This window comes from Biomphalaria glabrata, chromosome 4, assembly GCF_947242115.1.
Source record: "Biomphalaria glabrata chromosome 4, xgBioGlab47.1, whole genome shotgun sequence".
In the NCBI taxonomy this organism is placed as follows: domain Eukaryota; kingdom Metazoa; phylum Mollusca; class Gastropoda; family Planorbidae; genus Biomphalaria; species Biomphalaria glabrata.
Window position 1 is genome coordinate 35425315 of NC_074714.1, and position 16120 is coordinate 35441434.

Sequence of the window (16120 nt, forward strand, 5' to 3'; positions counted from 1 at the left end):
TTTTATACCTTTCTCTTGACGTTGAATTGATTTCGTTCCAAGGATGAATGGCAAGTAACATTTCAAAGAATTCAGGCACGACAACGTTGTGCTATGCTAGAATCAAACTCGAGAGCACATAGTCTGCTTTACTCAACTTATCACATAGTCTGCTTTACTCAACTTAGCACATAGTCTGCTTTAATCAAATTAGCACGTAGTCTGCGTTACTCAACTTAGTACATAGTCTGCTTTACTCAACTCAGCATGTAGTCTGCTTTACTCAACTTAGCACATAGTCTGCTTTACTCAACTTAGCACATAGTCTGCTTTACTCAACTTAGCATGTAGTCTGCTTTACTAGCACAGTACATTTCTTTTTTATGCACAAAGAGAAGATATTTAGCACAGAATTTCTTTTTTATGCACAAAGAAGATATTTAGCACAGAATCTCTATGCGTATCTTATAGATATTCAGCACAGAATTTATGGCGCAACTTATAGATATTCGGCACAGAATACCACTGACTCACTGATCAAGAATTCTCTTTAAACTGCCGTGCGGATCCTCATAAATTTCGTACACAGGTTCCTTAAGAACTGGATATTATATATTCGCTACATGACCACCATAATAGCGAAGAACCGCAAGCTTTCTATCAAACCTTTCCATTTTATTTTCGGTATTTCCCCGAAAGGCCGCACTCTATAATATTAAGCCTTAACTTAAAAAGATATCACGCACATTTAAAGTAATTTTCCCCATAAGTCTACTGAATTATAATATGCTTTATGTCATTTCCGCTTCCTTTAAGACGCGGTCTAAATAAAAAACAAAACCAATCCTAATAGCCTAGCATAAAAGCAAGGAATGGTACTTTAAAACACTGTAAAATAATAATAATAATAATAATCCTAAAAGCATTAAAAAGATAAATTTAGATACATTGTCATTTTGCTACATTTAAAAGGGGGGAGATAAACAATTACAGTAAATAAAACCAAATTGATATTTCTTTTTATTTTGAGAGAGAAATACCAAGAGAAATGTAAAAAGGGGAACGGGAATGTGGCTTCAATTTGGGGCCTTCGAAAAAAAACATTTTATTCTCTAGGCCTGAAACTGATGGTATGAAGAAATGAATGCTTTGTATAAAACTGTACATTGCTTGCATTAAGATTAAAGGCTGGGGAAAAAAAGTAAAACTAACCAGAAAAAAAAAAAAGGAGGGGGGATCCACGGTCGAAATATAATCGAGATTAAAGAAATGTCATTAAGCGTATAACTTTTTTTTGCCGGCGGGGGGGGGGAGGAAGTTCAGCGTGAACGTGCTACTAGAATGAACGGGCCCTAAATATAAGTGTGTGTGTCTGGCGAATTAGGAAGAAAAATGAGTGTGTGTGTCTAGCGCATTTGGAAGAAATATGAGTGTGTGTCTAGCGCATTTGGAAGAAATATGAGTGTGTGTGTCTATCGAATTTGGAAGAAATATGAGTGTGTGTGTCTATCGAATTTGGAAGAAATATGTGTGTATATGTCTGACGAATTAGGAAGAAATATGAGTGTGTGTGTCCGGTGAATTAGGAAGAAATATGAGTGTGTGTGTGTATCTGGTGAATTATGAAGAAATATGAGTGTGTGTGTCGGGTTAATTAGGAAGAAATATGAGTGTGTGTGTCTGGCTAATTAGGAAGAAATATGAGTGTGTGTGTCTAGCGCATTTGGAAGAAATATAAGTGTGTGTGTCTAACGAATTTGGAAGAAATATGTGTGTATATGTCTGACGAATTAGGAAGAAATATGAGTGTGTGTGTGTCTGGCGAATTAGGAAAAAATAAGAGTGTGGGTATATGTCTGTCGAATTCGGAAGAAATATGAGTGTGTGTATATGTCTGGCGAATTAGGAAGAAATATGAGTGTGTGTGTCTGGTGAATTAGGGAGAAATATGAGTATGTGTGTCTGGCGAATTAGGAAGAAATATGAGTGTGTGTGTCTGGTGAAGTAGAAATATGAGTGTGTGTGTCTGGCAAATTAGGAACAAATATGTGTGTATATGTCTGAGGAATTAGGAAGAAATATTAGTGTGTGTGTGTCTGGTGAATTAGGAAGAAATATGAGTGTGTGTGTCTGGCTAATTAGGAAGAAATATGAGTGTGTGTGTGTCTGGCGAATTAGGAAGAAATATGAGTGTGTGTGTGTTTCCGGTGAATTAGGAAGAAATATGAGTGTGTGTGTGTATGGTGAATTAGGAAGAAATATGAGTGTGTGGGTGTTTCCGGTGAATTAGGAAGAAATATGAGTGTGTGTGTGTGTCTGGTGAATTATGAAGAAATGTGTGTGTGCGTGTGTTTCCGGTGAATTAGGAAGAAATATGAGTGTGTGTGTCTGGCAAATTAGGAACAAATATGTGTGTATATGTCTGAGGAATTAGGAAGAAATATGAGTGTGTGTGTGTCTGGTGAATTAGGAAGAAATATGAGTGTGTGTGTCTGGCTAATTAGGAAGAAATATGAGTGTGTGTGTGTCTGGCGAATTAGGAAGAAATATGAGTGTGTGTGTCTAGCGCATTTGGAAGAAATATAAGTGTGTGTGTCTAACGAATTTGGAAGAAATATGTGTGTATATGTCTGACGAATTAGGAAGAAATATGAGTGTGGGTATATGTCTGTCGAATTTGGAAGAAATATGAGTGTGCGTGTCTGGCGAATTTGGAAGAAATATGAATGTGTGTGTCTGGCGAATTATAAAGAAATATGAGTGTGCGTGTCTGGCGAATTTGGAAGAAATATGAATGTGTGTGTCTGGCGAATTATAAAGAAATATGAGTGTGTGTATACGTCTGGCGAATTAGGAAGAAATATGAGTGTGTGTGTGTCTGGTGAATTAGGGAGAAATATGAGTATGTGTGTCTGGCGAATTAGGAAGAAATATGAGTGTATGTGTGTATGGTGAATTATGAAGAAATATGAGTGTGTGTGTGTCCGGTGAATTAGGAAGAAATATGAGTGTGTGTGTGTCTGGTGAATTAGGAAGAAATATGAGTGTGTGTGTCTGGCGAATTAGGAAGAAATATGAGTGTGTGTGTCTGGCGAATTAGGAAGAAATATGAGTGTGTGTGTGTATGGTGAATTATGAAGAAATATGAGTGTGTGTGTGTCCAGTGAATTAGGAAGAAATATGAGTATGTGTGTCTGGTGAATTAGGAAGAAATATGAGTGTGTGTATCTGGTGAATTATGAAGAAATATGAGTGTGTGTGTCGGGTTAATTAGGAAGAAATATGAGTGTGTGTATGTGTCTGGTTAATTAGGAAGAAATATGAGTGTGTGTATGTGTCTGGTTAATTAGGAAGAAATATGAGTGTGTGTGTGTCTGGTGAATTAGGAAGAAATATGAGTGTGTGTGTGTGTCTGGTGAATTAGGAAGAAATATGAGTGTGTGTGTGTGTCTGGTGAATTAGGAAGCGGGTTTTTCGCAATCAAATCAAAAGTTCATGTTGGGAGACATTACGATAGCAGGATAAAAAAAAAAATAGGGGGTTCCAGAGAGTAAAGAGAGAGAAAGAGAAAGAGGGCCCTAAAATGTCATTGTAACAGATAGACTAATTCAATGGTTTTTTTTTAAGTAGGTTAGAATTATCGTTAAAAAGTGGCTCGTTCATTACAATCTAAAAAAAAAAGGGGGGGGGGGGTCTTAAGGCCATACTAAACAATCTAAAGCCAGGGAACAGGCGTAGCCGGTGTGTAGTGCTAGTTATTGATAGTTTGAACTGAATTTCTGGGCACAACTTATATGCACATCTTGTAGCTATTTAGTACAGAATATCTATGCACACAAAGTTGAAAAGAAAAAAAAAAACCTTTGAAAAAATATATTAGTGTAAATAGCAATTAGAAAGAAATGTTTTGACATTAAAAAGATACTTACGCTGGACATACAGGATCTGATTGACTGATAGTGAGCTGGACCAACTTTTCCTTGGCCGGCATAGCAGCTCTTGACAGTGTCATCAAAGGCTTTATTGATGTCCTGCAAAAAGTAGTGACACACCCACGAAGGTCCTGTTGAGCTTCCAACTGAAGCAAAGGACAAGACCAGGGAGTTTCCGTCCATCAATGTAGCCGCCTGGGCAATGCCAGAGGACGCTGCCGGATCACTGCTACACTCTAAAGGTATCTCCACGTAAGATCGGAAGTACTTGTCCCCTTGGCACAAACGGCTGATCCTGGTCACCCACTCAGAAGATTTCAAATCCTTCTTCTGGTTCACTATGAAATAAACATATCCACTCGAGGCAAAGGCGTAGACGAACTTCAAGGTGAAATCTTTGCGATTCCCGTTGATCATGCTAATCCTGGTGCCGCCTTCGGTGTCTCGGTGAACAAACTCCAGGTACTTGAGCTCCCTGCTGCTGATACTTGGCACGAGGTCGCGATACTTCTCAATACCCAGGGAAGTGTACTCAGCTCCAATGTACAGACTATTGGACTTGTCTACCCCTGGGGCTATCAGCATAACACAGGAACCCTCAGCTGTGTTAGGTACCAGAGGTTTATTGGCCACACTGTTTGTGACGGTGATATTGTTCAGCTTTAGAATCTGACAGAACCCATGGAAGAGATTAGTGCACAGGATGATAGATTGGTCTTCATAGTTAATGACCAGACCTTTGGTAATACTAGCAGTCGGAACTTTGGCTTCAGAACAAGGTACTATAGGATGCGGGCAATTGGGGTTATCCTCCCTTGGGCCCACCACAGCACTCTGTACCAGACTTAAATTAGAAGTCAACTGATGGAGCCTGTTAGTGGCTCCAATGTACACTTGTCCAGTGTCTTCATCCACTGCTATCTTTTGAAAGTGGTTATCCTCGGGATCTCTAAAAGTGTGCAGTACCTCCAGGCCTTGGACTATACAGACCAGACAATGAAACGACACCAAATAAGATGCCAGAATGAATCCCATGGTTGATAGAGCCAAAGACTTTTCAAATCATTTGTAGCCTGTCAAGTATACAAAAATAAATTAACCTTCATTAAAAAGGGCAAAAGTTAAAGAGTAAAACCCTTGAAGTTCTAATAAGTACACATACTATACACAATTGAACAGTAAGACAGTAGTCAAATGAAAGAATAGAATAATGAAATAATCAGGGACACAATAAACAACTTTGATCCTGTTTGATAAAACACCAAAAGTAAGTCAAGTGAATGTATCTGGGGTGGGTGTGTGACACGTTTTATATGCTTTCATAGGTCCACATGGTTCATCCACTATGGGTTTTAGGGATTCCATTGATTACAAGGTTGGCTTATGTCTAGGTAAAAATTGGGTTTTCCACACACAACGTTTTGTGTTTCTGTTTCATTGTGTTTTTTTTTCAAACGAACTTTTCATTTTCAACATTATTTCTTCCTATACACACAAATCAAACCTGTGATAAGATGTCATCTTTTGAATACACACAAATCAAGCCTGTGATAAGATGTCATCTTTTGAATACACACAAATCAAGCCTATGATAAGATGTCATCTTTTGAATACACACAAATCAAACCTGTGATAAGATGTCATCTGTTGAAGCCAAGTAAAAACTTCTAGTATTGCATGTTACTTTGTCAGTTTCATCTACAGATTACGTTCGTTGGTAATGTAAAAATTGAATAAGATGAAAAGACTAATTTGGATCTTTTTGGATTTTTGTCTCCAATTGTTTTGTTTTAAAGCTAAAACTCATTTGGTATCCTCGCTGAAGGAATCTTTGTTTCTAAAACTCATTTGGTATCCTCGCTGAAGGAATCTTTGTTCCTAAAACTCCATTTGGTATCCTCGCTGAAGGAATCTTTGTTCCTAAAACTCATTTGGTATCCTCGCTGAAAGAATCTTTGTTCCTAAAACTCATTTGGTATCCTCGCTGAAGGAATCTTTGTTCTGTGCAGACCTACGTTTTAGGAAGACTAAACAAAACATGAAGGGAGATAGCTTTGCTTACCATACAGAAGCAACTACTACAAAAAGTTCTCGCAAGGCACAAAGAATTTTTGAGGTCTTGTCCAGGTGTGCGTTTACCTGTCTTGTGATGTTTTTTATCAGGTGTGCTATCATCATGCAAGCATTATAAAGAATGCACATCGACTGAAGGGGTAACACTTTAATTTTGTGTTAGCTCACTTTGCCTTCACATTTGAGTCAGCTATCAATATGTAAACATTATTGAGTGAAGTTCATCTCTTTCTTATACTCTCTCTCTCTCACACACACACTTTCTAAATGAAGATTTTGATCAACAATCGTTGTGCTAATATTATAGTCAAGTCCATCTCTCTCTCTCTTTCACACACACACATACGTCACATTTTTATTAAGCTACGAACATGGCTACCAACGTTATAGACAAACCAATGTACTGGAGATGTAAGCTACGAACATGGATACCAACGTTACAGACAAACCAGTGTACTGGAGATGTAACAGTCTTAGTCTCTATCTCTTCCTTTCTCACCCCACTTCGTGTATGTATCAGTCATTTACTCCCTATAACAACTTTCTGATCAACATGGTGTCTAGACATAATGAGCTCATTCTGTTGAGTCAATCAGGTTCAGTAGAGGGAGAACTAAGAAATGATCGTCTAAAGAAAAGCTGACAGGACCATGTCAAAGAATGGACCGGCTCTCTCTTGATATCCTACTAAGAACAGTTGCAGACCGGGAAAAGCAGAAGCCAACAGCATCAAAGTCAGAACTAAACTATCATCAGAACAGCATACGGTAGATAAGGCGTTGACTTGATCTGAATCTGGTTTTCAATGTGAAATATGCTTGGTCTTGTAGTTGTATGATGGCTGTCTGGCTTCGACAGATTAGCTCACAAGATGCGCGTTAGGTGCGTTTAAAACGACCAAGAACAAAACCTTAGTCCAGACCGTTAGATACTTTGACTATAGTTTAATACTTAAAGACCACAGTCGAGTCTCTGTCCGTAATAAGATGTTGTCACATTGAATTCCAAACACCAACTGAAGACTACTAACATAACCAAGCTAAACCCTACTAACCGTGACGTCACAATGTTACATTAAAAGTCCGTCAACTATGGTGCGTCTCTATAATATGCGTCTCTATAGTATGTGCCTAACAGATGATCAGGTTTGTTCTAGGAATGGTCCTAGCCAGACAAGGGACACTTGGAAGCTTGATTTAAAAACCAAGTAGAAGACGACTCCATTGCAAGATGTTCAGGGGCAAGAAGTCGGCAGTAATGAGACAATGGATGAACACAAGGGCAAGTATCGTGTTACCTGAGTACCAAGTGAATACCGACATGTTATCTGTTTGAAGTGACAACAAAAGGATGAACTCGATGTATCTCTGCTGACTAATAGAGATGTATTTCTATCTCCACTGTCATGTACACAACAGTAACATAAAAACACAAGTTTCACGATATTTCCATAGGAATGATCTCATTTTCTGTTCAAACTGTTTGTAGGTATATTTTCAATAGTAAAGTAGTGAATCAATACATTAGAACTAAATAAACAAGTCATTAATAGCGTGTGAGTGTGTTTACAAAGCTTTCTCTTTTTATCGTTTCTAAGCACCAGCCTTCTCAATGAGTACATGAAATACATTTGGGTAATCTCATATTCAAACATCCAACCCTAAAGACAGTGGACCTAGATCTACATGGCGAGGCAGGTTTTAAGTAAAGCCGTCAATAATGTGAACCCGATGTTGACATTTTATCCTTCACCTAAAGGAAGCGCTCACCTGTAGAAATGTGACGCAGCCGAGAGAGCTGCTCCCAAACCCTTAACCCGAGACTCTACAACAGCGGTACGAGGGATTGGAATGTACAAGTTAAGAGTGGACAACTAGCTGCAGGTGTTGCCACATGGCTAGCGAGTTCTCTTGAAGTAGGCCCCCGAGTAGCTGGACACCTGATGTGCTCACACAACAGAGCGAGTCTGCGATGACCCAGAGAAACTCTTTTGTGGAGACTCACTGAATATGTACTATCACATCATAAGGCATCTTCTATGTAGGCAAGTGCACCAAGTTGAGTGATCAATAGTACACAAACTTTCGCTTTCTTCGAGTTTTGGCACATCGGCACAATTTAGGCCATGTCGTGACCGCTTTCTTCCAATTTATATAAACTAATAAACTAGATGCCATAGATGCAATCAGTGTTGTTGTTTTTTTTTTTTTTTTTGTAATAAAAAAATAGGTGCGGTACTCAGTGATGGATCGCCTAACTTTTAACTACCTTTAAATTAATAATAAACGTTAAAATACAAGAAAAGTAATATTTTTTCCCCACATTGAAAAAGGTGCGTACCGGTGCGTACCGTCACCAAAAAAAGCACTGGATGCAATAATCTTCGCAGGGAAAATTTAGAAATGACATTCCAAGATTCAGTTTACATGCACCCTAACATTTCTGAAAGCACTCAAATGCAATCAGAAAGAAACAGAAGAGCTAACGATACGTTGAAATGTGGAGGCGATATAATGGCACGACAAAAGTTAACATGAAAAACAAAATGGAGATTGGGACAGCTTTGGACCTAAACTTATATAATTAACACTAGCAAGGACCACATATTGAAAGATGTCAACTAAAGAATAAAATAAACATTACTTGGGCTACCAGTTCGTGGACATTACAAAAAAAATGCTTCTGCTTTCTACCAATTTATATAATTTTTTTTACACCAGATAAACCAAAAAAAAAACAACCTATAAATGTAAATCCATTTTAAAAGTCAAGTAAAGGAAGGTTGACAAAGTATTTGTTGGTGAACTATTGATCAGGTGAATCCAACGAGTCTGTGAACACTTTGCAGTAACATCCTTTCCTACTTGTAGTGTGCACTCCCTGAATTCAGCCTCGTGACCACCACCACCACAACTTCCCACATCCATAACAGTGGACTGGCCAACAAGCCCTAGGCTGAACATTATACACCTCCCATTTCACACATACCATATACCCCCCCCCCAATCAGCACCATCCTCCAAGCAAAGAAAAAAAAATGAAATGAATAGGAAATAACTAAAGCTGAGGTACATGTAACTCAAGAAATATTTAAATCTAGTCAAAAGTGAAGCTTTGAAGATTCAATGAACTAAATGGTGTGTTCAGGATGTTTCCGGAACACAATGTGCCATTCGCTGGGATTAAATTATCCAAACAAGCCAGTTATGTGAACATTTCCATCAGCGTGGTCAATTACAGTCAGCGTGTACAAGCAAAGACCAAGTCAAAACAAGGGTGGAAATTCAAAGCTCTATCAATAGAAATTATCCAATCTTATATAGCATACGTATCACTTGTGGCCCACCCTATCATTTCAATGGGCGGGTAATTCTAGTCTAGTTCTGCCGCTAGAATGAATGCTTTTAGTGTTGTTGTTTTTTTCTCACCATGAAAAGATTTGCGAGTCCAGCCAAGTCCAGCACTGCGCCATGAGACCGTGTCCATCTGCTGTAAACATGCTCTAGCCATTAGTAGCAGACGACGTGAAGTTTCGCCAACTCTTTGATCTCCCAATCATTTAACAAGCAGAGCTAATGCGGGCCGGGCGAACCTGTGTGTTGTATGTAGGCCTATTTGCATGCTGGGAATTGAACAAGTCAGACGGCGGTTCCAGTAATTGGTGCTACAAATATGCCGTCTGATAAATTACATTTGGGAACACGATGGCATAATGAGACAAGTTTGAAGAGCACTTCATCAGGACGTGTAATAGGAGCAGGATTGTGGGTTTTTTTTTAATGGCCTGATATCAAAATGTCTAGAATATTTACATTTTTTTTAGTTAATGGCCTGATACGAAAATATCTAGAATCTAGAATATTTACATTTTTTTTTAATTTCGAAGCCAACTTTGAAACAAATATTTAACTATAATTAAAATTAGATCTAAAACGCATTCCATATTTGTATATTTATTTGACATAAAAAAAACATTTAATGTGTTTAAAAAAAAATAAAAGACGGCAGAACAATAGAAGGCTTATACAAATGAAGACAAACAAGTTAAATAAATATATATATAAATAAATAAATAAATAAATAAATATAAATATAAATATATATATATATATATATATATATATATATATATATATATATATATATATATATATTATTTTATTTAAAAAAATCTTATATTGAGGGAAAATGCATCAATTATTTTGAATCAATCATATAATCAATTTTGAATATAGACTTACACTAATAAATGTCGACGATTTGAATTTTTTATTTATTGTTTTCTTGAGCGCAAATTTCATATTTACAGCATGCTAGTTAATGTTAATTTCAACTAATTGATTTACTAATATTTATTTTATTAATTCATGTGTTGTCATCCACAATGAATGTTTTGCACAGTTTCATCTCGAGACCGGGAGATATAACGTGTCCAAGATTCCAGTCAGACAGAGTGAGTTAAAGGTTGGAAACTTGAGAGTCAGACAGAGTTAGTTAAACTTTGAGAGGAACTAAGGGCAGACAGCAGAACATGATTTAACTTGTGCAATCTTTCAGCACACTGAATATCCAATCCATGTCAATACGATCAAATAAGCAGGATTATTTCAATCTTTTCTCGGCAGTTACATATTGTCTGTAAGCACATATAGTGCTGACGAGCTGACCATCCCAAACATCTGCACTAACAATGAGACTCATTGGCAAATCTCAATAGTTTGTACCTATCATTGAGACTAGGTCTATAGTCTATATACTAAATAGAAACACCTAAATGATGGGAGAAGCAGGCAGACCAAGACAGTTTTATGATGGGCCGAGGCGCCAGTTGATGGCAGGCAGAACGACTTTCAGTTCAGTCAGTTCAAACCCGTACACAGGGGATCACAACTCAAGTAGATGTAGATGTGGCGTATGGCTTGGAAACCAACACGAAACTCTGGTTTTGTGTGTGGCACATGGGTCTGAAACAGCAAGGCACTGGTAGGTGCGTGTATGTGTGCGTAGCACGACAGGGGCCTGCACCAGCTCGTATACGTGTAGCTTATGTTGTATAATCACGGGGTTAAGGAACAACAGGAGACGCAGGAGGAGGGGGATTACATTGATCTACCCTGGTTTACCAAACTTCGGTCATTCCGAAAAGAGATGAGTTGGGCTTCGATCTAACTCACCTTTTCCCAATAACTAGGCCACTATATAAAAAAAAATGTGCTGTTAAAAAAAAGGCATTGTATTCTAAGAAACAACCAATACAGACCAAATGAAAATGATACTTTGTATTGTGCTATATGGACAAAGCCTATTATATCTTATTTGGTCTGTTTCCTTCACTCTTTATTGAACTCTTTCGTCTCTCAAACATTGATTAAGTTTCAGTCAAAAGTATTAATTCATGGAAACGCTTAAGATTCGCAAACAAAAAACATAAATTAAAATTTAAAATAGTTTACAAATACTCTCAAACCGTCTAGTAATGGAGTAATGGGAGACTGTATAACATTCAAATCTCCAAAACATTCTGTACAATTCATTCCGCTGTGAGAACTTGAGAATGGCCCATTTGTTTTGTTTGGGTCTTGTTGTGCTCTAACGTACAAAGACAGACAGTGATCATCACTCACAGCAGCTTCTTTAATGAACTCAACAGTCACCGCTCATCTTTACAACCAACAACCGTCTGTGCGCATAGTAGCAGATAGGGATTACACTTCGTGGGAGAACACATCACAAAAAACAAGACAAAATGACCACTCAGGGAATGAGATACGATGGGCAGGAGGCTTCAGCCGATAACCACCACTAACATGGAGGATACATCTTTGACAGCACTAACACATCCAAGGTAACTGTATCTGGCAAATAGCAAGTTTTGTGAGCAAAGCAAAGGTTATAAACATTCCCATATTAAAAGCTCTTCGCTCATTGTGCACAGAGAAGTCGAGCAATGAATGTGAGTGTGAGAGGAACACTGCCCTTTGAGACGCGGCAGATCTACGTGTTCATTACTGGAGCTGCTATGTGAGAGGAACACTGCCCTTTGAGACGCGGCAGATCTACGTGTTCATTACTGGAGCTGCTATGTGAGAGGAACACTGCCCTTTGAGACGCGGCAGATCTACGTGTTCATTACTGGAGCTGCTATGTGAGAGGAACACTGCCCTTTGAGACGCGGCAGATCTACGTGTTCATTACTGGAGCTGCTATGTAAGAGGAACACTGCCCTTTGAGACGCGGCAGATCTACGTGTTCATTACTGGAGCTGCTATGTGAGAGGAACACTGCCCTTTGAGACGCGGCAGATCTACGTGTTCATTACTGGAGCTGCTATGTAAGAGGAACACTGCCCTTTGAGACGCGGCAGATCTACGTGTTCATTACTGGAGCTGCTATGTGAGAGGAACACTGCCCTTTGAGACGCGGCAGATCTACGTGTTCATTACTGGAGCTGCTATGTGAGAGGAACACTGCCCTTTGAGACGCGGCAGATCTACGTGTTCATTACTGGAGCTGCTATGTGAGAGGAACACTGCCCTTTGAGACGCGGCAGATCTACGTGTTCATTACTGGAGCTGCTATGTGAGAGATTAGACCAGTCATTAAAACACTAATGAGTAACACACCCGGATACACACACACGCGCACTTTCGTAACACTGGCCCACATGCTTTTGTAACATACATAAACATATGTAAACGCACATGTATAAACCATTCATATAATTAAATAAAGAAATATGGAACCAATTAGTTGGTTTTCAAAAGACTTATAAGGAGGGGGAGACAAGTCATTGTTTATAACTAGCCTGCGTGTACAAGGTGAGACTAAAGATATTGTTGGAATAAGAAAATAACTAGATTAGTTTAACAATGTCAACTAAGAACAGAATACAAATGTACATATTTGTGTTTTTCTATTACACTGGACTTTAAAATAGGACATTCACCGAACCAGGAATGAGCTGAATGAATGTATAGAATGCCGAAGGTCGATTGGTTTCAAGTGCTACTAGCCAAACTGATACTTCCAATGAGAAAAGTTTTACATCCACATGATTCAAGTCTAGGAGGAGGGGAAAGGACTTAATATTAACTAACTTGAAGGCGGGGGGGGGGAAGAGATTTAAAAGACAGCCGCCAGCCCCCCTCATTCCCCAATACCACTCCCTATACTGGGGCCTGTACACACAATTCTCCAAGGCTCCATTGGCGACTACTAATTAGACACAGCTTAGCGCTCCTGTAAGTTCCTAGACTAGTCAATGATTATGTTACAATATTCTCACTGATCAGTCAGTACATCGATCAATGATCCAAAGTCTTGTTTCAAACAAAAGGGGACCCTTGTGTCGCTCGAGATCAAAGACACCTGCTAGGGACGACCCCCGCCGTGTATTCATATAAAATCAAACTATCATTGATAGTTGGACGTATCCTTACAAATCAATCTTAAGTGGAGAACAGGGTGAGAGAAGGGAAGGGGGACTGTTACCAGACGTAGTGGTACGTTGATGGAATACAGAGCCGCTACACACGGGGACGGGACGAGAGAGTGGTGTGCTATTGTAGGGACACTCGGAGATCCACACCATACAATGTCGGTTCAATGCCTGCGACAACAGTTTATATGTAAAGGGCCCGACTGTTGAATGGGGCGGAACAAGAGAGCAGTTGGACTTGCTTCACACAACACCTACTTCCCAAAGACCAGCCAGACAGCAAGGACGGGGAGTCATAAAACAACAAAGAGATTTATTGAGAGGGCGTTGGAGACGAGGATGTGACTGTGTATCGCGACCACTGTGTGTGTATGTGCTGTGTTAGGTTTGCCTTGTTTCATATGGCAGTGTGAAAATGTCTCACAAATAAAAGCGAGAAGAAGAAAAAAAAACAGAGCAGTGGGGTGCCGACTTAGTGACTCTTGGAGCGGGGCAAAAAAATAATTTTTCGATAGATCTAGTATCTTTTTAAAGATCTCTGCAAAAAAAAAAAAATTTCGATAGATCTAGTATCTTTTTAAAGATCTCTACGTATGGCGCCTGCTAATACAATACCTTACATGATAAAAATAATATTAATACTAAAAATAAAGATTTTAAAAATACCAATACAATAATATAGAGTAAAAACAATAAAGAAAAAAAGTGTTGTTTTTTTAACATACCACGAAATGGCAGCCGGTTGGAAGAAGATTAGCATACCCATGGCTAGGCTGAGATATAGACAAACATTAAAAGGTGCAATGCACAAATAAAGCCAATTCGTAATTAGCTAAGAGATACGCACGAGCTATTGTCAAAAAAGTTTAGGAACAAAAGGTGTAGTAGCTACATTTTAAACCCAGAGACTTTGTTCGGAGTTGGTTTTGTTTGGGGGGTGGGAATTAACTCTTTGGGGAGTAAAGAAAGATTTCTTTTTCATCATAGAAACCATTCGATTTGAGGCTGGGTTTTTTTTATTTGTGCAAATTAAAATAACATTAATAATGAAGAAAAGTTATCTGAGTCAGACATAGTCAAAGTCAGACTAGGAAACTTATGATCTAAAAATAATCAAATATTTAATTTGGGTGTTTGTCAACAAGTATTTTGAATCGGAAACTAATAAAGAGGGCAATGGCGCTGCAAGTGCAGGAGGCTCATCACAAAACCATTAGTACTTTAATATTTCGTTGTTGTGGTTTTGTTTCAAGACAAATATTGAAAAGAAAAAAAACAGACTGCCACCCCATGTGGAAGCGTGGACACTAGATACTGTCTTATTTCAATGAGATCAAATCACATACCCCGGTGTACTGTATTAAAAAAGCTCCTATTGCCCACTAGAACATGTATACACTTCTCACCAGAAGTCGCTGGGACAGTGTCAAAATGTGGCGGTTGGTTCAGTGAACACTGAAATCTCTCTACACTTTTGTCTTTTAAGCAGGACCATTAGATGTAAGCGTAAATAGAACCATAGAAGACAGAACCATACAAAAGCAGTTCATCACATATGTTTATTGTAACAGACATAGCTTTAATAACATATCATCCCATATGTTTATTGTAACAGACATTGCTTCAATAACATCTCATCCCATAAACTTAATTCTCACGCTATCGCAAAGAGACCATACAACATGGTTTCGATAACTTCCATCCCATCCATATACTTATTGTAACAGACATTGCTTCAATAAGCAGCTATCAATAATTCACTGGACACCACTACATATACAACGTCTGACCAGCGGCTATTATTCTTATGGCCATGACTATTAGACCGATCTAGTGGACCGCTCCATGCGTTATTGTTCTACGACCACTCCATGAATGAAACGATGAGTCAACAGCCCCACCACATGACCCACACGGGGCCTTCAAGAGGAGGGCCCACAGCTGATGGTTAGCCTGAAATGTCACACACACGACTGACATTTTCTAATCTGTTGTTTTAATAAAAACACAGCCATTCCAGAGGCAAGCGTCTTGTCCGGCATGTTATTGCCTTTTCAATAAGAGATATTTTATTTAGGGATGGATGATTTGTGATGGGGGATGGATTAGTTCTGCTGAGATGCTTGTGCTGTCACTAGTGATGACCATAGATATAGTTAGCCGATCAAATGTTTTAGCATCCATTTCATTGATTGACTGAGCTGAATATATTAAGTGCGAGAGTAAAAACAAAAAAGAGGGGCGGGGGGGGGGGTAAAATGCATTGCTGCCGCTCATCAAAACCTAACTATTGGCCACTAAAATCTATAACAACCTGTCTAACAGTTTTATGTTCAAAGTAGCCCCAGTAGTAAAAACTTGTCAGTTCCATCTAGTGTTATTTCTCAGTGTGCCGGAGCTGCAAGTTGGCCATGATAAAGTTATCAATCAATACAGGTTTGGTATGACTCATAGTCCACTCTCTCTACAAGACAGCATTGACTCACTCAGGCATCAACAAACTGGTACACTGCATTATTTATTCTCAGTTAGTTTATCCAATTGTCTATTACTTAATTGGTTTCACCACTGAATGGACTAACCCCAGACTCCTCATGCTATTGTACAACAAAAAAATAAACCGGTAACGTTCGTTTATACATTTGAAGCGAACTCTACACTCTATAGAAGACTATTCAACATTGTCTTACTCAGTTTA

The 16120-nt window shown here is 38.7% G+C and overlaps 1 protein-coding gene across 6 annotated transcripts in view; it reads right to left on the reverse strand.

The window, feature by feature from the left end:
- The window catches only part of LOC106052217 (plexin-A2-like), a 107567-nt gene that overhangs the window by 36177 nt on the left and 55270 nt on the right, over nt 1-16120 (reverse strand). For all 6 annotated transcript variants that reach the window (XM_056027043.1, XM_056027044.1, XM_056027048.1 and 3 more), the window contains one exon: nt 3909-4984. In XM_056027043.1, the coding sequence (XP_055883018.1) occupies nt 3909-4946 (1038 nt within the window). In that variant the 5' untranslated portion in view covers nt 4947-4984. The remainder of the gene's footprint in view (nt 1-3908; nt 4985-16120) is intronic.